The sequence below is a fragment of the Pezoporus wallicus genome, unplaced genomic scaffold, assembly GCF_028554395.1.
Source record: "Pezoporus wallicus isolate ANWC-B61680 ecotype Strahan unplaced genomic scaffold, APGP_CSIRO_Pwel_v1 contig_3181, whole genome shotgun sequence".
Taxonomy (NCBI): domain Eukaryota; kingdom Metazoa; phylum Chordata; class Aves; order Psittaciformes; family Psittacidae; genus Pezoporus; species Pezoporus wallicus.
In genome coordinates this window covers 3,331,059-3,355,411 of record NW_026641700.1, presented here as the reverse complement: position 1 = coordinate 3,355,411, position 24,353 = coordinate 3,331,059, and the positions used below count along the sequence as shown (strand labels likewise).

Sequence of the window (24,353 nt, the reverse complement as noted above, 5' to 3'; positions counted from 1 at the left end):
TGAGCACTGCCAGGGATGGAGCATCCACAACCTTCCTGGGCAACCCATTCCAGTGCCTCACCACCCGCACAGGAAAGAATTTCCTCCTTATATCCAATCTAAACTTCCCCCATTTAAGTTTTAACCCGTTACCCCTTGTCCTGTCACTACAGTCCCTAATGAAGAGTCCCTCCCCAGCATTCCTGTAGGCCCCCTTCAGATACTGGAAGGCTGCTATGAGGTCTCCACGCAGCCTTCTCTTCTCCATGCTGAGCAGCCCCAACTTCCTCAGCCTGTCTTCATACAGGAGGTGCTCCAGTCCCCTTCTCTGGACTTGTTCCAACAGTTCCATGTCCTTTTTATGTTGAGGACACCAGAAGTGCACACAATACTCCAGGTGAGGTCTCACAAGAGCAGAGTAGAGGGGCAGGATCACCTCCTTCGACCTGCTGGTCACGCTCCTTTTGATGCAGCCCAGGATACGGTTGGCTTTCTGGGCTGCAAGCGCATGCTGCCAGCTCATGTTCATTTTCTCATCAACCAACACCCCCAAGTCCTTCTCTGCAGGGCTGCTCTGAATCTCTTCTCTGCCCAACCTGTAGCTGTGCCTGGGATTGCTCCGACCCAGGTGTAGGACCTTGCACTTGGCATGGTTAAACTTCATGAGGTTGGCATCAGCCCACCTCACAAGCGTGTCAAGATCCCTCTGGATGACATTCCTTCCCTCCAGGGTATCAACCGAACCACACAGCTTGGTGTCTTCGGCAAACTCGCTGAGGGTGCACTCAATCCCACTGTCCATGTCAGCGACAAAGATGTTGAACAAGACCGGTCCCAACACCGATCCCTGAAGGACACCACTCGTTACTGGTCTCCAGCTGGACATTGAGCCATTGACCACAACTCTTTTGTGCGGCCATCCAGCCAGTTCTTTATCCACCGAGTGGTCCATCCATCAAATTGATGTCTCTCCAATTTAGAGACAAGGATGTCATTTGGGAAAGGTCAAATGCTTTGCACAAGTCTGGGTAGACGACATCAACTGCTCTACCCCTGTCCATCATTTCTGTAGCTCCATCATAGAAGGCCACCAAATTGGTCAGGCAGGATTTCCCCTTAGTGAAGCCATGCTGGCTGTCACCAAGCACCTTGTTGTTTTTCATGTGCCTTAGCATGCCTTCCAGGAGAATCTGCTCCAAGATTTTGCCAGGCACAGAGGTGAGACTGACTGGTCTGTAATTCCCTGGGTCATCCATTTTCCCCTTCTTGAAAATGGGGGTTATATTTCCCCTTCTCCAGTCATCGGGCACTTCACCTGACTGCCATGATTTCTCAAATATGATGGCCAGAATACAGGTTCAGGTGACACGACATGTAAGGTTCTCTTACTTTGCTTTTTTTATTGTCCATCTCCTTCACTATCATCTTCAGCCATACATGCTGCTTTTCATTTGGTTAGAGGTTGGTTGGTTAGTTGGGGCTTTTTTTTCTTCCTCAAATATAGGCATGCCAGCGTTGAATAGGGGACCATTTTTTAACACTTGTAGTATTTGTTTTCTCATAAGCCTGTTATGAGAGGCTTTTTTACTTCCTTCCTCATCTTTCTCAGATTCTCCTCATAGGCAGGCAGGTATACTCTGGAAGAATACAGAATGAAATACTTCAGTCATTTACTTCATTCTGCACAGAATACTAGTGTAAAAGAGAATAAATTGGAAACATCTGTTTTCTTTTTCTCATACTAGAAGAACAAAGAGATGCTCGATTGAAATCAAAGGTGTCAAGTATAATAATAAAGGAAGGTATTTTATGTGTCTTTCACACATATAAACAGTCTATGGATCTTACTGTCACAGGAAATCATTGAGACCAAGAACATGACAGAATTTGAAATAGAATTGGGTAGGCATGTGGCTATCATGAATGTTTCAAAAATCAGTCTTGTTAATTATGGTGATTTTGGAGCAATATTAAACCTATGCTCCTAGGCTTAAGTAAGTTTATCTGGAGATGTGATATCTGAAAAGCACACTTTTTTGTGTTCCTTTGAGTTGAACTTTCCTATAGACTAAAATTTACTTGAATTCTGAACATTTATTGGAATTATTTTTGTTCAATCCCAGTTTGTACATATACAAGCATTTTTTCCCTCTCTTTTCCACATACACATGTACACACCCATCTTATATCTACTGAGGACTGGATATCCTCCTCACATATATTCTCTGTCCCTTTCTGTGCCACTATTCCATGTATCTGTCCATATCAGCTCACCCCAGGAAGGACCATTATGGATCATGTCTGATTAGGTTGCATGGGAATACCTATGGAAATGACCTACAAAGTGAGCAATAGAATCCAAAGACTTATGAATGATTAATGCCTACACAGAGCAAGAGCCACAACGTTGATTAAACTTGAGTATGCTGTGACGAGTGAAATCACTGTATTTCTGCAAAGGAGGTGATAATGGTAGCAGGTTCTTTACCATGTCTTGGTTATTTTAGTAAGTGGCACTTCAAGCTATGGAATTAATTCCACAGAGTGGAAAAATATCAGGAGTGAAGTAATAGAAATGTTAAAAGGTTTGACAATTTAGTTGACATTTATGCCTGCAAATCTCGGCAGGGCTTTAAAGCACGCAGGTCCTATGTGTTGGGGCCAGGGAGGAGAAATATCTTCTAAATATGATAAAGTTCTTGCTTTAAAAACAAAACAGAAAAAAAAAAACCCACAACAAAAAAAACACAAGAAAAAACAACCAAAAAGCCCCCCCCCCCCCCCCCCCCCCAAAAAAAAAAAAAACACCAAACCTGCATCTGTGGAATCAGAAAGAAAATTAAAAAATAATTGAGCAAAAGCCTAACAGAGACAATAATTAGAAATCCTTGTGCATTAGCCAGAATATACCTGGTCTTCAGATTCTCTTACTGGGAGTTTAGGAAAGAACCTTAAAATGTCTTCTGTAGAGAAATTCGGCTCTCTGCAGAGCTATGTGCTTTCCTCTATAAGGTTGTGCTCTTCTGTAATTATCTAAGATATACAGTCAGGTTAATGACAGAAGCAAAGCTTATTGCTTAAGATGCTCAGCAGCAGTACTGATTGATTACAGACTCCGGGAGTTTATTCTTCCAAAAAGAATACAATGTTCCGGCTTTTTCATAGGATGCACAAGCAACAAGGGTGCTTTCAGAAGTGTCTTTGCTGACAGTAAGTGTGCAAATGGGGAATGCCATAATTACTGACTGGGTTAAGTGTAATGAAGCAAACCCGCAGTCAAAGTGCTTTGCAGCGATCTGGCTTTTGCAGTCACTGCTGGTTTTTTTTTTCAGGTTCCCAGAAGAGATTTCTCTCCTGCCTTGCATATGAATTTGTTCTGCTAAATTTGATGGACGTTTTGTCATTGTCTTCAGCTAGTCCAGACTGATGTAGAAGAATTGGCTTCTAGACGGATAACTTGACAAATGTATTTGCTTACAGGGCAGATCTTTAGCACTGCATGGTCTGCTGCAAACTTCTTACTTTGACAGTAGGGAAGAAACTTGCTCTTTACTGGCTTAGTGCTCATTATGGGCATACCTGTGGTGGTAAGTCTTCCCATTGTGAAAAAGGAAGGGCAGTATGTTTTTCTGGCATTTGAATGAGAAAAAGGCTTAATATGAATGCATATAAAATACTGTCTTTTCCATCAACTTTTGTGTAATGCTGTCCACTGTCTCAAAAAGAATATTGGAGAAGTATGTGAAGTTTGGAGAAATCAAAATTATTAAAAAAGCAACTGGAATTCTTATGTGAAGACAGGAATTGTTTCCTTCAGAAAATAGACTGAATATTTATTTTCCTTATTTTTATTCTCTAGAGAAAATAGGTGGGAAGCTTATCTTCCTCTGTTCTCTAATACAAGAACAAAGGCAAATGGAATGAGATTAAAAGATAGAGAAATTGAATTTATTTCATTTTTTACAGAATGAAATTAGACACAGGGATTCCATGCTCTATGACATTGCTGAAGCCAGGAATTCAGCAAGCTTCTAAAAGACTCAAATTTCTGTGGAGGGCAAAACCAAACAGAATTACTGCATCTTACTCCCCTTATTTCAGAAGGGAAACATATTTGCCTGTTTTGCAGGCTCAGTCAGTTACCTTTGAGGATGTTCCTACGGTAGGGGAAAGCAGAAGACCTGGCACGAGTCTTCTAATGCATATCTCTGCCCCATTTGACACTGGAAACCAGTGGGACACAAGGTGTTGGAATATGTGGGCTTTGAATCAGATCCAGCATGGTAATTTTCTGTATTTCTTTTGATAAGCTGGTAGAATTCTGTGACAAAGAACTCTACTACAACTCTACTAGAGTCATTAGAACAAAGTTCTGTGACAAAGTTTGGATTTGACCTCTGATCAAAGTCTCTGTAGTAATGCTACTTCTATTATACTAATGGGTGGGCTGAGATTTATTTTAACATTGTTTTATAGGAGAAAAATCTGTAGAAAAAAGTCCTTGTGAGTTATGTTATAGAAAGGTTTGTGCATTATGAAGCGCACATGTATATATGCATAAATGTGTGACAAAAGCAGCTTTTAGAGTAATTTACAAAAGCATTTCCTTTAATGGTTTTGTCCAATTAGTATCTCAAAGAATTGTGTTTTAAAGCTGAAAACGAGTGTGCACGTACTTTGGTGTCTTACTGTAGTATTTAATTTTGACGTTGCCTGATCAAATTTCAAGTTTGTAGTAATATTAACTCACGGCTTTTAAGTTATGTGTGTGACATGTGGGTTTACATACTTTTATACAGAGTGAATTAAGAAGTCATTTCAGTATTGGATAGTTTGCTACTCTGTTATCATCCTACCATTGGGATGATTTTTTTGTGTATGATCTGTTTTACTCTGCTATGACAGGCATATGCTCAGCAGAAAAGAACTATTTTCAGTTAGTTTGCCTTAAGTGGGAAAACCAAGAGTTGTTGGTTGTCTTCTCATAACTTTTAATTGCGTTGTATTAAAACCCGGGTATAAGGCAAAAAATTATTAGGAGTCTGTTTAAATGATGGGAGTGCCAGCTGCCTTTGGAATTTGCCCATTCTTACAGATTTATTAAGAAGGCTATTTTGTGTGTATTCTAAGGGCTTTATTTACTGGCCTTTCTGAGTTGAGATCTGGACATACAAACTTGCATAGAGATATTTATGTATTTTATTTTACCTTAACAGTTCCGGTGGGATTGCCTAGGCTGCCTGAGGGATTTTCCAGCATAGTGTAAATAGTATAAATATTTTTACTTTGTAAGCATATTGCTGTTTGAACATCTTTATTTCACGAAAAGGAATATTTGAAATGCCTTTTAGTGAGAAAATCAAAGTGAATGAAGCTGTAGTGACTGAAAGCAAATCATTTTTCTTTGTTCTTACAGTGCTTTTCCCTACCTTCATACCCAAAATCCATGATTTGTAGCTAATGACAGATTTATTCCTCTTCTTACGTTGTTATGTATGTAAAATTACATCAAGCATGGGTATTAAGGCTGTCAGTTCTTCCAGGTGGTTTGTCATGCTACTGTATGCTATTATGCCGGTTTCCTATTTCTGCCGAATTAGAAGTAACATATTTAGTTTTTCTTCAAAAAGATAATGCTGTAAAATGAGGTGCAAGCTGTACATCTATCTCTGTGTCAGTGTTACAGTTCCATAGGCATGCTTCTTTATTTCTGTTGCCACCTGCATGGAAATGGTTACAGCATAACAGAAGTGATGACAGCTCTCAAAACATACCCAGGAACTCCCTCCTGATCTTGTCACTTTTTCCTTAAGGTGTTACTTGTAACAATGCTCAGGTTAAAAGGTTAGACAGTGTAAACAGCTGTCTTTAAAACACTTGCATGGGTCTGTGAGGTGTGCTTCATGCCTCTGGGAAATGTAACAGATGATCTCATGCTAGCACTGCTACCAATTAAAATATTAACACCATCCAATAAAGAAATGCGATCTACTAAATGTCACTAAAAAAATTCTCTGAACTTCATGAGTTGCACAATGGGTTTATGAAGAAAATATGTTCTTTGATGGCTAGAAAAGCCTCCAGACCATGGGAACATTCCTGAAGTATTATTTAACATCAGTGTTGTCAGCTGATTTCAGTGTAAACTTAGCATGCTTATTTTTCTTTTCATGACAGTGAAAGGTTGAATCTTAGTTTGAACATGATCAGCTGAAGGAGCAAAGTTCCCAAACTGTGTGGAACCAAGGGTGATGTTGAGGATGCCTGGACTCACCATGCTCCCTGGCAGTTCCCTTTTACATCCATGCTGTGGGCCTCTGTCAGCACACTTAACTGCCACTAGTGGTGGTGTCTTTCCAGTTACTACATTGCTAAGACCCCTCTCTTTGGTAGACATGAGGGAGGAGCAGGTACCGCTATTATGTGGGTGAATGTGGTGTGCTTCTTAAAACATGTGTAAGTGATGTAATGCCCTATGCTGAAACTCTTATTGCCTGGCACTTCATTGCCTTTAATGTTTCCTTATGTTCAAGAGATAATTCCAGACAGAAATGTGATGAAGTGAAGGAAGTTTGAAAGTCAGTGATGTGGGTTTTTTGTTTTGTTTTTTTTTTGCTTTGGGAGGAAGTTACTCAATGTCAATTGCCAAATAGAGCTCTGGAGGAAAAAAGACAATCTGTGAAGGAAGGACAACAAAACTGCAGGAAGCTACCACAAATGCATGTTCAGGCTGTCTTTACATGTGTGAATACACTATCAAAGAATCCAAAGCTTATTTTGGGGTTTAAATCCCTTGAAAGATTTGTTTTGTTTTTCAAGCTTTTGCCCTCATGTCAACTTCAGAATAATATTTACATATGTATCTGCTACAAGAAATGCTGATTAGTTATTGTGACTGGCTTGTGTTTGCAACTGTTATTAATGAGAACAACTTGCTGTGGTATATAAACAGTTTTTAGTGAGTGCTGTGTAGCTGGCTGGCAGCTGTGCTGTATTAGTGTAGATAATCTTGTTTTACTTAAAAAATAGTAAGCTCTTATCTTGGATCTCAGATATAATTTCTAGTCTGTGCATGTCAGTTTCAAAACTCAAAGGTGGGGTTTTCAAATTCCTTTCCTGCTAGGCAGCTTGATAGTAGTTCAGAACTCTGAAAACGGGGAAGGAGATGCTCTGGATAGTGCAGCATAACTGAGAATAATTTATTTATATTTTGAGATGAGTATCCATATTCTGGTTTGGTATTGGGTGTTTTGTGTAACTTTGCTGTTACCTCCTACAGTGAGGTAGGTGATTCCAAATGCAGTGATCTTGATTTATTTACTGAATGGTAAAGAAAGGAAATTAACATAAAGAGTTTCATGTAGTCAAAGAAGAAAGGAAAGACATCCAGATCAGGTTTTTTTTCTCTCTAGGTTTCATGCCTTGTTAAGATACATCCTTCAAAACATAGTATGTTTTGATTTGCAACATATTACTGGTATCGGCCTTGGTATGCTGCAATATAATGATGGGAAACAATATAATGATGTGAAGCCAAGATAAAGGGGTGACCTGGTTCTCTAGTTAAGTGATGTTGACTTCAATGGGAAAGAGACTCTAAGACTCTACTGGTTGATTGGCTGATGGATTTGTTTTAATTTGTAGCATGTGTTTAGGGGAAGTTGGTAGTAGGTAGGTGGTGGGACAGGTGGATCAGTTTTGGAATATGTGATATATGAGCAGGGTTTTTTTCCTTAGGTTATGTTCTCTTGAAAGCTTGAAGTTGCGTATAAACCAGCAGTCTTAAAACACTGCATCATCTGTTCTGATTAGACTTAAACAGAATTCCTGTAGTTCAGTACAAGAGAAATGGTAGCGTGTCTCTAGTCTGGGAATGCATTGTCTGCTGACTTTAAAATAGCCCTTTTCTTCCCCATGGAAGCAAGAAAGCTAGCTCAAAGACACAGCTGGGTGAAGCCACAAGAACCACGTCCTTATTAGTTTGAGGAGTTTGAGTCTTGTATGCTTTCAATTTTCTGCATAGCAGGGGTGTCTTGCCAAATGTTGCACATAATCTTTAACATTCTGGGGCCAGTTTTTCCGAAGTGGTTTGTAGTTGCTGTTGCCCTTTTGATGTACGTTATTCAGCATATGCAGTTCTTGATCTACAGAATTGCGAGTTATATCATTAAATCAATAGTGCAAACTGATAATAAAGTCCAAGATAACCAGTCCATTCTGTTACCTCAGTGCTGGATAGGTAGGCTTAGCAAATCGGTGGGATCTTTTCCCACCTCCCCCAAACAGGGCAAGTGACTTTTGAAGAGATGGAAGCCTCCAGATTATGTAGGTCCAAACTTAGCAGTTTTACAATTGATGTACTACAGGGTGCCTAAATATTTATGATGTGCTGGGCTATTTTTTACCCATTTATTGAGACCAGCTTTCATATTCGTACACCGACAGGGACAGAATAGGAGATGGGCATGGAGGACACACACAGATATAGCTCCCAGCTTGATTCTGGAATGGCAGGTTAATTGGGGTGGCTTTCTGTAATCCTTAGTGGATAAAGCATGGTGTTTAGGGGAGAGCCCCATATCACTTAATATAGCATAGTTAGGGCTGCTTCTGGGGGGAAGTGGGTTTCATTGAACTGTTTTGTTGTCAGAGAGGGCAGTTTCTTTTCTGCACCTGAAGAACCTACTGTGTTCCAATAACTGCCAGGAGGAAGCAGAGCTTTTGTTTTCTTTTGAAGGGTATGCCAGATCTGAGGTAATGAGCTTCCATGTTCGTTAATAGTATTGATTTTCTTTTATTGTCTTTAAGTAAAAGACTCAATGTGATGCTGGGCAACCACTTGAAGAGTATGTTTGCTTTATGAAAGCATTAGTTACAGAAAGGAATAGGTTTACTAGTTCTAGTTCTACACCAACTTCCAAAAACCTAGAATGTGAAGAGGCCCTAAGCAAAAGGTGTAGTTGCAAAAACAGTGCATTTGTGAAATTGCCTGGTTTTGTTTACCGATTGTAAATTACACATCTGTGCCATAAATACTAAACTTGAAAATGAGGTCTGATGATATGAAGGAATTTCTGTCCTCATGTTGGCAGCTAATAGTCCAGTTGACAAATGGCAGGAAGGAAGCATGTAACAATAACACAAGGTTAAGTTGGCAGAGCACAGTTTCTACCATCACATCATCTTGTCATTTTAAGTAAGTCGTTGCTAATTGTTAGGCAAGTCAGATTCTCTTCTACTCTTTCCTAATTTGTTTTATTCTTTCTTCTGCAGGGTGTTGCTTAATGGGAGATGCAAGGTCAAATATAAGCCAGTGCATTTTAATTTATTTAATTTTTGGTCATGGTGTCAAAGCTGTAACTATGAGGAGGAAAGGAAAATGGATTTGCACACAATGCAAATCATTTAATGGACTACTTAGTTTGGCATTTTCTGTATTTGCATACTGTACATACTGAAGTCATAGACTTGCAGAAACAGTCTCTCTGCAGTCATGTTAAACACTGAAAATGTTCCTACACATAGTGGGACAAACTTCCAGTGCTTTGGGGTGGAGAAGGCTAGGAAGAAGCCTCTGCAAAGGAAAACAGAAGCCTTTGAAAGCTGAGCAGGCTGTATTTCTTTTCAGTTTTGGAACCAATTCTAAATGGATTAATTTCTCTTGAATCTTTTTTGAGGACTTGCTCCTAAATTGAAGTGATTATTGTTTTAAACTAAATAGAACTGCAGCACACTCTTGAGGATATCATAAGTCTCCTTCTGACCTCCCTGTTAACTGAGATTTCATTTTAAATCTTTGAAGCCTGGTTTAAAAATCAAACTCTACAGAGAAGTTATTCAAGAGGGTTGGCCTTTTCACCAAGTGCTTTAGGAGTAACTTCAAAGTAATATTTTGCAGAGACTGAAATATTTCAGGTGGTGGTCCTGAATTTGCAAGTACTCCTGGGCATTTCTCTTCCCATTGTAATTGTAAAGAGTGAGATCTTGGCAATGATAAGGCTCTTGGTAGTTGTGATGTTATTGCCAAATATTTTTTATGTGAACTGGAAAACCTAGTGAGTTGGGTTGTTTTTTTATTTTCCATAAAGAAATCCCCCTGAAACAGATTTCCTTGAAGTCTCATAAATCCCTGCATAACACCTTATCAGCTCCATTATCAGAGTTATTTAGTGATTTAGTTCCCTGTAAGCATGTAATTTGCTGCACCATTTATCCACCAGTTTAAGCTTTGTGCAATATATGTGCAATTTTTCAAACCTCCCCTCCCCAATTTTACATTAGTCTGATGCTTAGGGGAAACACTTTCCCAGATGCTAGAACAGAAATTTTGTGCGTGCTCTTCTCTGTTAGAAATATGGTGGGATTTGTAAGGTACTTCCCCTTGTGCAATAATATTGTGACTGCTGTTATTTAAGGCAGAAAATATAGAGCCTTCAATGGGTTACAAGAAAAATGGTAATATTTATTGCTTTGTACCTGAAAACCTTGCCCATGAACGTGCATTAGAAGGAGAATTAAATTCTGTTTTCTCAACTTTATAGTTTGGATTCCTCTAGCAATAGAATGTTCCGTCTTTGCTCACTTACATCTCCTCTCTCTCATTTGATCCTTCTTATGTTTTGATTAAAGCCAGCTGCAACTTTTTCTCTTGCTGTCTTTTCCATGTGTATATGATTGAAATCATAGGCATTTCACTTATGGTCAATCCATCAGTTTTAGCTAATGTTAACACAGAGGAGCAGCTTGGCTGCGTATAATGACACAGGGTAAAAAATATCACTCCAGTTCACATAGTCATGCGGTAATTCAGTGTATTACCTTTAACTTTGCATGGTTGCCCAGGAGGAGTTTTGTGTTGTGATTTTTTTCTTTCTTTTACTTTCATTTCCAAGCTTTGACTAAAACAGGGAGGCAAAAGAATGATATCCCACTTTTAAATTATTTGTCTGAAAAATGGCAATTAAATGGATCACCCAGGATATCCTTTTAACTACTTCTGTCTTGTCTGGTTGAATTTCTTCCTAACAACTGTGTAACATTTTAATGCTTATTTTGCAATTGAAAAACCTGTGTAAGTTCTGTACACAAGTCTTTGGATTGCATTGTAGCATGCTAAGCGTAGTGAGGTCCTGTCTGAATGGAGTGTCTCAGTGCTATAGTAATAACAATAATAACATATTTTGGTAGCTAAAGCATATGTGGAAGGTGACAGTTTGTTTCTAAAATTAGAGCTATGCATTAATATGAAGGTTTTGAAGTGACATTGTAGTCAAAGGATTAGCTGCTTGTTTGTTTGGTTGTTTTTAACTCTGTTCTTTGACATTCTCATTTTTAACACTGTTTGCTTAAAGCTCTGGAGAGCAAAATTTCCTTGACAAAGGGATTTTGTAAGTATGTGGTTTTTCAGTGGCTAAGCTAGATGAGCTGCTCTGACCCTACACCTGCCTCCCCCAGTGAGCCAGGATTTCTGGGTTTGCTTTGCAATCTCTGTGCCAGATTCAGCCTAAAAATGCAGGTAAGCAAACTCAGCATGGACCCACTTATGGACTACCAGGAAAGAAAGCATATTTACCCTGAGGTCAGGAGTGGGGTGGATTAGGAGGGAAAATTGGTGTGCACCAGAACAATATGCTGCCTTCCTGCCAGTCAAAAATTCTAAAGCATTTTGGGCTTGCATGGTTAAAAATAAAAGAAGGAAAAAAAGAGACCTTCTAACATTCAACTCAGTATTTTCTAAAGCTGCCTAGTAGGGCGATGTGTACATCACCAAGGTGCTATTCCGTGTTTGGTCTTTCACTGTTCTTTGCTACAAAATAAAACAATAAAAATTTGGTGTTGTTGTCAGCTTTTAATGGCACAGCTTTACACTGGAGATCATTAGATTCTCTGCCACCTTGGAATTCCCATGTGCTGTTAGTATGTTGTTTGCTTTCTGGTTTGAGCTGTGTCCCTTGGAAAAGGTCATGTCTGCAGTGTTTTTGGAAATTGTATTTATTTTCCACAAGCGTGCAACTTCAAAATAGCTTAGCTACTTGCATCAGACTTTTCCTGTTCAGGGCAAAATAGCCTCAAAAATAGCTTCTAGGGGATATGGAGTAGTTGGAGTGTGAGTTTGTGGTTTCATTACTTGCAGTTTGAACTGAAACATATTTTAGTTTTTCATTAACTGTTATTTACTTCAGCATACCTTGCAATTGCCCTTCTTCCCATCACCCTGACGGATAGACATCTCTGGCATTTTTAAACTACTCTGCAAAATTAGCTGTTAAAAGGAATATGTGCTGCTGTGGGTATGTCACAATATTAACCTGTAGCATCAACTGATTCTGATTCATATATCACTACAGTGATCTGCTGTTGTGTGTTTTCTATATCTCGGAGAAGAGGAACTAAAGTATTCACCAGGCTGTATCATCCCTAGAGGAAAAGCTTATGTTATATTGTCATTTGGTCAACTCCTAGAAAGGACTAGGTAGTTTCCAAACGTACTAGCAAGTTGACAGACAGTGGACTCTTTCTGAGTCATTCTCCTGGAAAGTACCAGCAGTGTGTTCCAAGGGATTTTTGTACATTAAATATATGTGGTGAATACCAAAAGTCCTGCCTTCCCTCTGTGACATATGCATAATTTGAGTGATTTGCCCAGGGATGCCTGGGCAGAGGGAGGGAGCTGAGTTTGCGTGCGCAAAGTATCGGGGTTGTATCATGTAATTCAGGCCTGTGGTGTAGGTTGTTTCTGCCTGGCTTAATACAGGAAAACTACAGGCTGGCTGTTCTTGCAGACTGTCATTTGGCCTTTTCAATACATGAAAAAGTGTGTCTCTGTGTGTCTTTTCCTGAACACTTAATCTCTGAGACAGAGTTCTACGTTTACAGTTGCTCAGTACTGCATGGCATCTGAGCATGCAGCAGATTTACATGGGCATCATTCTGCTCCCCAGCCTTTGCTGCAGGCATTCCTAACTTACCTGTTTGGTTTTTAAGTTGAAAAGAACATAGTGCCTGTCAGCAAAGGGAGGCAGAGGAAGATAAGGGTTTTCCAAAGTGACAAAAGGCTGGTTAGGGCTTGGCCCAGGAAGAACTTTGAGCTTCATCTGACCTGTGCCAAGGCTTTCTCTCAATCTTGCATTTACCAGGAGGATTCAGACTGCTGCTTGTAGACTTGGGAAGTTAAATAGTCCTTGAACAAAAACTACGTGCGCACTGGGTAGTTTCCTAAGGGCGTTATCCTCATAGCATCTGTCCAGAGAAGCCCATCAGCAACTTGGGAATGATCAGGAATAGTTGTTACGGGGGGTACAGCACATCTTCACTAAGCATATCACTGTTTTTCAAGGGAAGAGAGTTCTCAGTTGCACTGTTGTGTAACACATGCTGCCCAGTATGATAATGATGGGTTGGGATTTTTCCAGGTTTTTCAATGTCATCTTTTGCTCTGCATTACTGGTTTTTGTCTCATTACTTTCTGTGGAAGTGAAGAAGTTGTTGGCTGTTGAGCTCGGTACAGAAAGCTGCTGTTCTTGTACTCTTGTCTTGCAGTGGAAACAATTTCTATTTAATTGGTTGAAATTGTCTTCCCAGTGGTCATATATTGGACAGGTTCAAAATGCTGCATTAGATCTAGACACTTAATTTGAGCAGTGGTGACACACAAGCAAAACAGCAGCTGTGCCTGTGAACCCTGTATCTACGCATCAGTGAATTTCTTTTTGAAGCAGAAATTGCAGGGATTTTTAAACAAAGAATTTAATCTTTAACCTTTGACAGTTCTTGTATTTCCATGAAAAGTTAATGCCGCTGTGGTCCAGAATTGTCACTTTTCTATTAAGCACTAGGTCTTCTTGAGCTGCTTGATATTACCTAATCCTAAATTAAATCCAAGCAATATTGCACTCTGAAGCTGACTTGCATCTTCCTCTTTGCCTTCCCTTTACATATTAACATTGATTTCTTATAAAAATTGAACATCTATAGCTGTTTCACCCTGTTAATTCAAGTATGTAAAGCTTAAAAGGTAAGCTTAGTACATCACTGTTAAAGCCTACTGATGTCTTACAAAGATGTTGCACTCTCTTTATACGGAGGTCTAGCAGTGTATTACTTTCATGCAGTGATAGCTCTAATTGGAAACCTAATAGGATACAAGAGATTTCAAAGACTATCACAAATAATAATAGATTATTTTTTAACTGTGAGATATTTTTATTGTCAGTCCTTTGGGTTGAAGCTGGAAATAAAATGCAAAATGTTGCAATATCTCTCATTGGTTCAGGGGGCTGTACTCAATGCTAATAGCGCATCACATGTCTTGAGTGCTGAAGTGCTCCCGGTTGGCAGTTCTCATGATATAAATTCCAACAGTAAATGATGCTAACAAAGCTCAAGTACCTGTTCTATTCAGTAGCTCCACCTTTAGGGGAGGGAGGGGAGGATGATCATGGTGGAACTTGCAGTAATGGCACTGTGTCAGTAGGTTGCTGATGCGTACATAAAGAGGTAATTCCTTGGAGTGGTGGCTAAGGGTGCCCCAGAGAGTCCTTTTCAGTAAGTTACATAGTTAAGCTGATGTCTTTGAAGAGGTAGAGCTTCCTGTCAAATTACAGCTCCCTTCCAGTCTAATGCACAAGTGGTAGCTGGAGAGTACTGAGTGCCCAAATATATAGACCTGCATAGGACACGGACAAGTCATTAAGGTGGATTGGGATGCCGGGAGTGTTCAGGGGGACTGGCTTTTGCTTTAATTTAGTACCACTGCGTGGGGTTTTGTGTTCTGAGGAGAGAAATCTCTCCCTGGTGGCTAGTGTGTCACTTTGCAGAGAACCTGTCTCCTCTTATTGCTTTCTTATATGCTTTCCTTGCCTGGAAGGATGCTTTTAGTCATAGTCTCACTGTTGTGTTGAACTATTTAGCACCAACATATTGAGAACTTCTATTTTTAGTTTAATCTGAAAATAAATTCTTAAGTTTGATAACAGAATTAGCTGCCTTTCTCCCCCGATTTTCCCCTGCTCCGAGAACACGCTTTCCAGCGCTGCAAAGAGCGGGAGGGGGGAGCATTACTCTGATCACTGTTGCTACATTGTGAATTTATGGTTCTTTAATTGTATTTCTATTTGTAATACTGTTACTAACACCTAGCTATTACTCTGGTTCCCTTTACAGTAATCAAATGCATATTGTTGTTGCATATATTTAATGTATTGGATTGCCTTCCTTCTCAAGTAATACTGCTCCATGATTGTTGTAATATGAAAAGAGCCTTTTCTTTTTAATCCTTCTGTCTTACGTTAACCTTGTTAGAAGAATAGAGAAAGAAGAGCAAGGCTGGTTTTCATTGTATTAGGGATGTTAAAATCCAGCCCCTTACAGAGCAAGGAGAGATTTCTGAAGTCATAGCACATCCATGATGGAAAAAGCTGTGTCAGCACCTCCCTCTGTGCAAAGGGAGTTTTTTTCAGCTCTGGCATCTTAGAGATAAAATACTACCATAGCAGCAGAGAAAGGAAGAGGTAGCAATGGAGTCCTAAACCATTAATGGCTTTGTAGGTTGAGCTGTACTTAGAAATGCTCTGTGACATATGGTGCACTACAGAATGTAACTGTCTGAGGATCTCAGTAAAACTAATTTCCAACAAGCAGGCATTTTTTTTTCTGCAACACCTTTAATTTGTACTGCTTTTGGTGAGCTGCTGGCAGGTTAGGGAGAAGCTGGAGTTACACAAAGCTGATTTGAGAAAGCACTGTTTTAATTCGACATTGTGATCTTAATTCCCCTTACAAAAACAGTTCCACAATGCAAACAGTATCAGTGGGATGAGTTCATGTGACCTCATTTTAGAAATCAGTGTAGCAAAATGATGAAAGTGTAGAGAATTTTGACATCTAAGAGTATCATCCTATATTTGGCTTCCTTCAATTATACCATGAGTCTTGGTTTAGCCATTTTAAAGAACACACAATATTAAAAAAAATCAACATAAGTCCTTAATTTATTTAATATGGTCTCTGGGGTACAGTTTTATAAAAGTAATTTCTGAAATACAGTAGGAAATTGTTCTTTAAAACTTTCCTGTTGAGATTGTGTAGCATGTTTAAGAGTACTTCTGGGCAAGGCTGCTCTTATGAATGTCAGGAGAGAGAGGCTGCAAACCATACCCCACCTCTAGTTTCTCAGCTTTGCTAAGCAGTCTGGAGCACTAATAAGCCTAGGTAAGATTTCTGAGATTTTTGGAAGCGTTTAATCTACTTCTAATGCCTGTCTTTACTTCAGGTGCTGTATGAAATTAAACATCAGAAACTTTCTTCCATATCATATTTGAAGAATGTAAGAGGTTGTATGTATTTGAACTGTGGTACTATCCCTAAACTGTTTGGTTTTTTTTCTCTTAGTGCTGGCCCCAAAGGTGATAACATCTACGAATGGAGATCAACCATTCTAGGACCTCCAGGTTCAGTCTATGAGGGAGGTGTTTTCTTCCTTGACATCACATTTACACCAGAATATCCGTTCAAGCCTCCAAAGGTAAGAGACCTATAGCTGACCTTATAAGCCATGAACATTCAACAGACCACTGACTAGCAAATGGTGTTAATGGAATGCAGCCCATTTGAAAGCCACTCTAAGAACAAGCTTAAGCTTACTTCAGACGTACATTGTTTTCTGTTAGCTAATGTTAACTACTTTTACATCCTCTTGATCACTGTTTTAGAGCTTGCTTTCTTTTTCCCTTCTTCTGTTTATAAGCCCCCTACACAATTAGTGCAAGCATTGGTACAGGACTGAGAAACTGAAAAGCAAATAAACTTGGGGAGAGGAGAAAGGATATCAATACTTGTTTCTCAAACCACTCAGTTACCATAAGCATAACCGTTATATATGTTTTGGCCACTGAAGTAGTATTTAATTTTTCAGTTTTTGTTGGGTACTTGTGCTGTTCACCTACTTGTACAGTACCGACTTTTTCTGTAGGTGTGTTGTATTTGTGAAGCTCTTACATTCCAGTGTTATGTTCCAGTGCTGCAAGGCAAATACCAGTGCAAGTGAATGTTATCCTGTGGTTCACGTTCTTGGCCAGAGGAAGAGTGTTGGGTTACAAGAAGAGATGGCTGTGTATACATTTCATGTTTGCCTTGTATTGAAAGCATTTATGTGTATGTTTAACTTTCTACTTAAAAGTTGTTGCATTGACGAGCTAAACACCAGTGACCACCCCTTCTTCGGACTGGTCTAGTCTGCTGTAGAACGACTTGCCATAGTTGAGGCCATCTCAGCAGACAGTGCTAATTGATCATACCAGAAAAATTAATACAAGCTAAATTCCTAAATTAAGGAAACTGACTGTTCTTGCTAGCATAACTTCAGGGTTTCTGGTAGTATCAACAGGACCTTAAATTCTATCCCTAAGCTGGGGCACCAGTTCCCAAGCAGCATGGTCTACCCTGGGACATCTTTAGTGATTTCCTGCTGATGCCTGTCCATTCCTCTTCAAAAGTTTTCTGGCAGCATAGATGGTTCTCTTGTGCCTTGTGTTAAGAGTTTAACTCAGTTCAGAATAGTTTTTCATTATTTTGTTTGAATTAGTTTGCATGGATAATTTATTGTCCAACCAATGCTATGCAATGCCTTATGAGGCCAGTAAGCATTTAAAGAGGGAGCTTTTACCTTGCCATGTGTGCTTTGCTACAGCTTTGCTTTCTATGCTACAGGTTAGAAGTATTTATTGTTTTGGCCTTATCCAGCCCGATGCCTTACAAGACCATGTTATAACTACCACTGGTTTTGAGACAGCCCTATATGCCAAGTTCCCTGATGCAGAACCAAAGATACGGATTTGTCGTTGCAGCTCAGCCCTGCTTTCTGCTGTGCACTTCTGACAAGAATCTCTTTGCCTTTATCTTTGAATCTAAGCCCTCACCCAGACAAAAAAAGGGTGAGATTAAAAAAGAATCAGTCATCACTTATTGAGGCCTTAAAAGACTAGTTTAGTGGAGGTTCACTAATAGAATGGCACTTTAGGTTTAAGTGAAGAACCTGTTTATTTTTCAGACTCTTACAGCAGCACCTGTGTTAATGCTTGCACAAGTGTTAATCAATGATAATGTGAAAAATATAATTATCATATTGCTTCTGCTTTATTGCCACTAATTTGTTGATTTCACATTGACCAACTGCTTGCAGTGACCGATAAATACTGCTTGTGGGAAGTGGTAGGACTAATGTAATTACCATAGCCTTCCTAGAGCTGTCTTTTGTGGCTAGAAGGAAAGAAATAGCTGCTTGAAACAAAGCCAGTGTATTGTTTTGGTGATAAGCACTGGTAGAGCAGGTACCTCATTGAAGCTCATTTCAAAAGCCTTCACCTCTGAAAAGATGAAGCTCTCTAGAGACTAGTTTCCTAAGCAATCTTCCTTGCAAAGTCTTGCAAGACCAGTGGAAGAAAACGTGTGCTGCCTCTTTGAGTCCTCAGTAATTCTTAGGACAAGTGCCATGTGGTCAATGAGGATCCTAGAGATGTGTGATGAAGGATATACAGGTGCGGCCTTTGAGGACTGGGTGTAGCTTCAGCTGAAGGTTTGATTTTAGTATGTTGGAGCAAACTTTTGAGGGGAGTTGGTTGCCATAGGAGAGCCAGAGGATTGTGCTAGAAGTGATATTAACAGATTCCTGGAAGGATATAAAGAGGAGCTGCACTGCTGTACTTGAGGCTGGAGGATTTAAAGGTCTTAAAATTAGACTTGGAAATGCTCTGCATGGTACAAGAACTTCAGTGGGAGAAATCTGATACAGGACAGATAGTCTCTCTCCTGTCCTAAATGTGTATAATGGAGTTATTTTGCATTTATTGAGCCTTCCATCCATCTTTGAAGATGTTAGTGCTCTCTGTTCTCTGCTTTTATGTTTTCTCATTTTGTGTGGTATTCTGGTTTTGCCTTTGTTTCAGATAGCAATTGAATCGGGCACATGCTGGGTGGGCATGGATTCAGGAGAATCCAATAAACAAGTATAATTGGAATTTCAGAGTTAGTCCTCAAGATGATTACTATTCTTTTGTACTATTATAATGGACCTTTTCCCAAGAGTTACATTATACTTGGGTTAGATTTCATTTATTGAGGTGAAAACAGTAGCTTTTGTTGACCTGGTGTGTGCTTTGATCATTTGTATTAATAACCTCTAACCACTTCTTTCCCCCCACTCCCATTCTGCTGCTTGTGTAAATTAACCTCTGCTATCACTTCAGGGTAATGTTAAGATTAGAATCTTTTGTGCCTTTTCAAAAGCTGTGCTTAACTCTATGTAGTTACTGCATTAAATGTAAGCTCAGGTGTGACATTTCCAAAGGACTGTTCAGTTATAGTCTATTTTTCTGCTATTCCACTTGCTGTTCTCTTTACCCCAAATACATTGTACTGCTTTCTAAGGAGCTCAGTTTCTCTTGGGTTTGGTCTGAATCTACTAGGCTTATGTGATACTTCCCCTGGCTTTTGTACCATCAGCAAAAACTGTAAATGGCAAACAGCTGGACTACATGCATCTAACACCATCCCAGTTGTGACTTGCTGAAAGCAAATGTAGGTGTTGTCTGACAGTGCTTTGGTTAGGTAGTGCTCCTCTAACTGGAGAAAACTGGTTTTGGTGCCGTGGATATAACCCTTATATCTTAAGGCTTATTAAGGAACCAGCCTTATTCTTAAAGGAAAGCAGCACTCATGCTTTGTTATCAGTTATTAGCCAACTGGACTGGGAGACTGCCAACAGAGTATTTAGCTTTTGTGCTCAGAATCAGGATTAACAACTTTCTGTCTTCACAAATTAGAACTCTTGACCTCTCTGTTAATTTGGTCCTTATTGTATCAAATTGGAAATGCTCCATGCTTCCCCCTCTGGAAGTGCTTAATCTGTTAGAATCACTATCTCACCTACATTTAGAAGCCTTCTTGGAAAGAGACCAAAGCTGCAGGTCAAATACAGAAATACTGAGCAAGCAGTGGGGCTGGGCTGAAGGCTGCTCAGCACCTGGGACACAAACACTGCCAGCAGCTGCTAATGCCACTAACTTCAGTTTTGCCCTAAACAGTTTGGGTTGGGACAGGTATGGCAGGGTTGGATCTGCCCTCCGCTCAGTCTGATGTATGTGGAGTTCCACATACTGTAGGAATGATTGCTGCTATTCCTCTGAGGGTTAGATGATCTGTGAACCAAAGGTCACTTTGGCTTCTCGCCTGCTTTACCACCAAGTTTCCCTAGGTAGGAGGCATCAGGGGTTCTTAGTTTCAGAGTTGCAGCTTGTTGCAGAAGGAAGGGGACACATCTCCATTCTCGCAGTCATTTTGCTATTCCCACCCATGATGTGCAGGAATGTAGGGATTTGGTTTTATTTTTGTTCATTTGCTCCCTGTTTTAATCTTAAAATCCAACCATTTTACAAGAAACAAAGCAGAAAGTGTCCACAAGCGTGCAGCGTGGGTGTCTCCTGTGTGACAAGCTTCTGCGAGTCTGAAAATAGACTGTGTGCTCTGTGCATTGGGAGCGTTCTCCGAAACATGGCATGGACGCAGTGCACAGGGGCATGGACACACCAGGCACTGGCGTTTTGTAGCTGTGCCACCTCTCTGTGCCTGTGAGCAGGGAAGGTCACGGGCAACCTTTTTGCATCAGGGTGCTAAAAACGAGGGTTGGCCTGGAAGTTTCACGTGGGGGCTGGTCTCTTCTTGAGAGAGAGCGCTAGTGTTCTTTTCTTACCAGTGTGTTTCACAAATACCCCTTTGGCCTATAAACGTACGATAAAACCTGTGGGTGTGGGTAGCTGACAAATTCTGAGGATTTAGGGCATGAACCCACCAGCCTTTATTGACACAGATGATCCTAATCCATACAAGTTCCGCCAGATTCATCCAGTGAGTCAGTAAGGCTTTCTTGCAGGTCCCATTTTCTCCCAGAAGCAGCTCGTGGTGCTTTTGTTTCCCATTCAGATAAGTTCTGTGGCAAGCTGCCTGGCTCACTCACATCTCCCAGATTTGAAAATAATAGCATCCAAGCAACTCCCCCTATTGCTGAGCTCTTAGAAGAGATGGGAGCTGTGATTCCAAGTGTCCCAGCCTGTCTGGGGGACTGTATGTGTCCTTGGGAGCCCAGTGGGAGAAAAATGCTGCTGTTAAAGCCCCAGGCCCCTTGGCTGCTGTGAACAGAGAGACAAAAGGTGATTAAATAATAGTAAAACCCCCAAATAAATAAAACCCGCACAACCTGGGTTTCACAGTGATCATAAGCACCCGCAGTTGGGAAGTTGGTGGTTCAGCAGGGAGATGGTGAATGCATTGTCAGTCGTGAGCCTGTGCTGAGGCTGCAGTGATTCACATCAGGGCCCATGATCTATATCTTGGTTCCCCTTCCTTCAGATGGGAAACCTGGGCCATCCATCACCTGTCCCAGCGTGTCTAGCACTGCTCAGGTGTACCTGGAGGGGCTGGAGCAGTGCTGCCAGCCACGCGCTCCTGTGACTTGTGGTTGTTTATTTACTTTAAAGCATAAAATCAACGAGGTTGGAAAAGACCAACGTTTAACCCAGCACTGCCACGTCCACCACTAAATCATGTCACTAAGGGCTTCGTCTCCATGGATTGTCAACACCTCCAGGGATGGTGACTCCAACACTGCTCTGGGTAGCCTGTTCCAATGCCTGCAGTCAGGCTCTTCACGATTAGCCTGTGGTTTCCAAGATGTACTCGGGCTGTGTGTTCTGTTTAACGCTGAAGCAACAGGTGGGAAATGCCTTTCCAATGCAGCGCGGCTGCGGTCGCCCGAGGCCGGGGTATCAGGGAGGGGCTGCTCGGCCAGGCCCGGCGCGACTTGGCCGCGCTCGGCCGGTCCCGGCCCGGCGGGGGCGGTGTGCTCCCGCCAGCGGCCGCCAGATGGCGGCAGCGGCCCGGTCCGGCCGTGCCCCAGTGCCGTCCTGCAGCCTGGCCGCGGTCAGTGGCCCTAGAGCTCGGTAGCTCGCGTGGCCTCCGTCCCTTCGGTGTTAGCCTGTCAGCTGAGCTCGTTGTGCGGTGACCGGACACACCATCTAATGCCTGTTTCTCGCAGGTAACGTTTCGGACAAGAATCTACCACTGTAACATTAACAGCCAAGGCGTCATCTGCCTGGACATTTTAAAAGACAACTGGAGTCCGGCGTTAACCATTTCTAAAGTCCTCCTCTCCATCTGCTCCCTCCTCACAGACTGCAACCCAGGTAAGTCTCCTGCACAGCCATGCAGGACTCCTGATGCCTTGCACCCTGCCAGGCCCCTGGATAACATGGCCTTTATTCATCTCACCCTGTGGATCTGGCCTCCAGTGCAGCACCTTTCCTTCTGCTGGGCAGCCAGAGAGGGCTGGAGGTGGAGGAGGTGATACACCCCTACGCGCCTGCTAGTTTTGGGTGAGGGTTGGGCACTCTTCATTGGTCTGCAGGACTGTAGTAATTCAGTGATGGAGCTAGAAGAGCTACAAACTCAGCTCTGAAAACAAGGGGATTAGTCTTTTATTTTCCATTATCCATTTAAAACCAGTGGTCAACTATGCCACAGGTAGTCCTTGCTGCTTCTCTAACCCAGCCCTTATCCACACCAGTGACGAGGAATATGCCTTGGTTTCCAAAGTCAACAGAGCCTTGGGCAACATGTTCTAGTGTGAGGTGTCCCTGCCTATGGCAGGGGGGTTGGAACTAGATGATCTTGAGGTCCTTTCCAACCCAAACCATTCTATGATCATATGTGTCTTCTAAAGATGAGAGGAACACCAGATTTCACACTATATTGTGTATGATGAAAATAAACTTGCAGGAAAAATAAAACCTCTTCTTGAGATCTGATCTTTTCTAGAAGGCAGATTTATATTGATACAAGTACGGTCACCAATGAGTATGTTCCAGGAACTTTCAGAAGGGGTAAAATAAACCTGAAACACATGAATCAGTGAAAGCCCTCAGTAATGCAGAATATGGTTATTGAAACTTTAATTGGCATTTTGCTCTTTATTAAGTAATAGATTAGTACATCACCATAAATACACAGAAACCAGTGAAGATGCAGACCATCAATTCAGTATATATAAGTGCTGCAATGTATCTATGTGATTCCCCTGTATTAAATCCATGTTTCAGCTTTAATTTCATGTTTTTATTTGGTAGCTTGTCTGAAATAAGTGGTTTGTTTTCTTTTTCAGCTGACCCCCTGGTTGGAAGTATTGCCACTCAGTATATGACTAACAGAGCAGAGCATGACAGAATGGCCAGACAATGGACCAAAAGATATGCTACATAAATAAGATTTTTGTGAAACTCTTACATTATTTGTCTGTGATGGAAAGAGCTGCTTATGATTTTGAAGGGGTGGGGGGAGGGAGGGTGCTGGTAAAGAGTAGGGTATTTCTATAACAGATTTTATTCAGTCTTTTATTTCCTAAGATTTTGTTGTTGTAACTTAAGGTATCTTGCTACAGTAGACAGCTAGGATTGGGAATAGCATATTTTAAGACTGTAATTAGTTCAGCAATATTAGCTCACATATAGTACCGAGGAGAATGTAAACTTCTTAGACTTCTTTGGTTTTCAGTTTGCTTGCAATATGTAAAAGATTAAAACAGCTTAATTTTGTACAGGTACATATGTTGACATTTATGTAAAAGTCCTTTCAAGACTCTACACACTGTTTTTGCCTTTTTTTTTGTTTAGGTTTGGGGAGGTTATTATGTTCTGGGTTGGGGTTGGGGTTGGGTTTTTTTTCCCTTCTTTTTTTTCTTTGTAAAAAGATGTTGGGATTGTTTTCCCCTATGGAGGGCACATTGGTATTTAACAATCCTTATTAAAGACTGTCATCTCATGATCTGTGATTATGGAGAGGTGGATGTATGGCCTCATATATGAAATGAGAAGTAGTTAGTGTATTATTTTATAAGCCAATCTATCTTTGTGAAAAGAATAAAGGTCTTAATCAGGATTTACGGTAACCTGTAGTGAAATACCTTAAGCTGTTTAATTGTAAGGCGTGGAATAGGAGTCACTCAGTGGATTGGTTGTATGTTGTGGGCTACTTAAGTCTGCATTTGTTACTGTGCTAATAAAAAGATGTTTAAAAAAAAAGAAGAGGACAAGATTTCTGCTTAGTGCCTTGCTTTGTCATTTTTCCAGAACAGCATCTCCCGGTATGCTTGAGGATTACAATATGAAATTATAGCCTGTTAAATGTGTTAACGGAGCAATTCAGGTGCAGTGCTGTGCTCCCCTCAGCATGCCTTTTGCAGCCCCAGTGTCCCTGGAGCTGCCATGACCTTCAGATTAGGATTAGGCATGCCAAAATGCCATTCAGATTAGGTTTAGGGTTCAGAGAACCAC

The 24,353-nt window shown here is 40.8% G+C and overlaps 1 protein-coding gene across 8 annotated transcripts in view; it reads left to right on the top strand.

The window, feature by feature from the left end:
* The window catches only part of UBE2E1 (ubiquitin conjugating enzyme E2 E1), a 45,796-nt gene extending 21,692 nt beyond the window's left edge, over positions 1-24,104 (top strand). For all 8 annotated transcript variants that reach the window (XM_057424955.1, XM_057424954.1, XM_057424952.1 and 5 more), the window contains 3 exons: positions 16,369-16,501; positions 22,064-22,211; positions 23,186-24,104. In XM_057424955.1, the coding sequence (XP_057280938.1) occupies positions 16,369-16,501; positions 22,064-22,211; positions 23,186-23,283 (379 nt within the window). In that variant the 3' untranslated portion in view covers positions 23,284-24,104. The remainder of the gene's footprint in view (positions 1-16,368; positions 16,502-22,063; positions 22,212-23,185) is intronic.
* Positions 24,105-24,353: the final 249 nt, after the last annotated feature.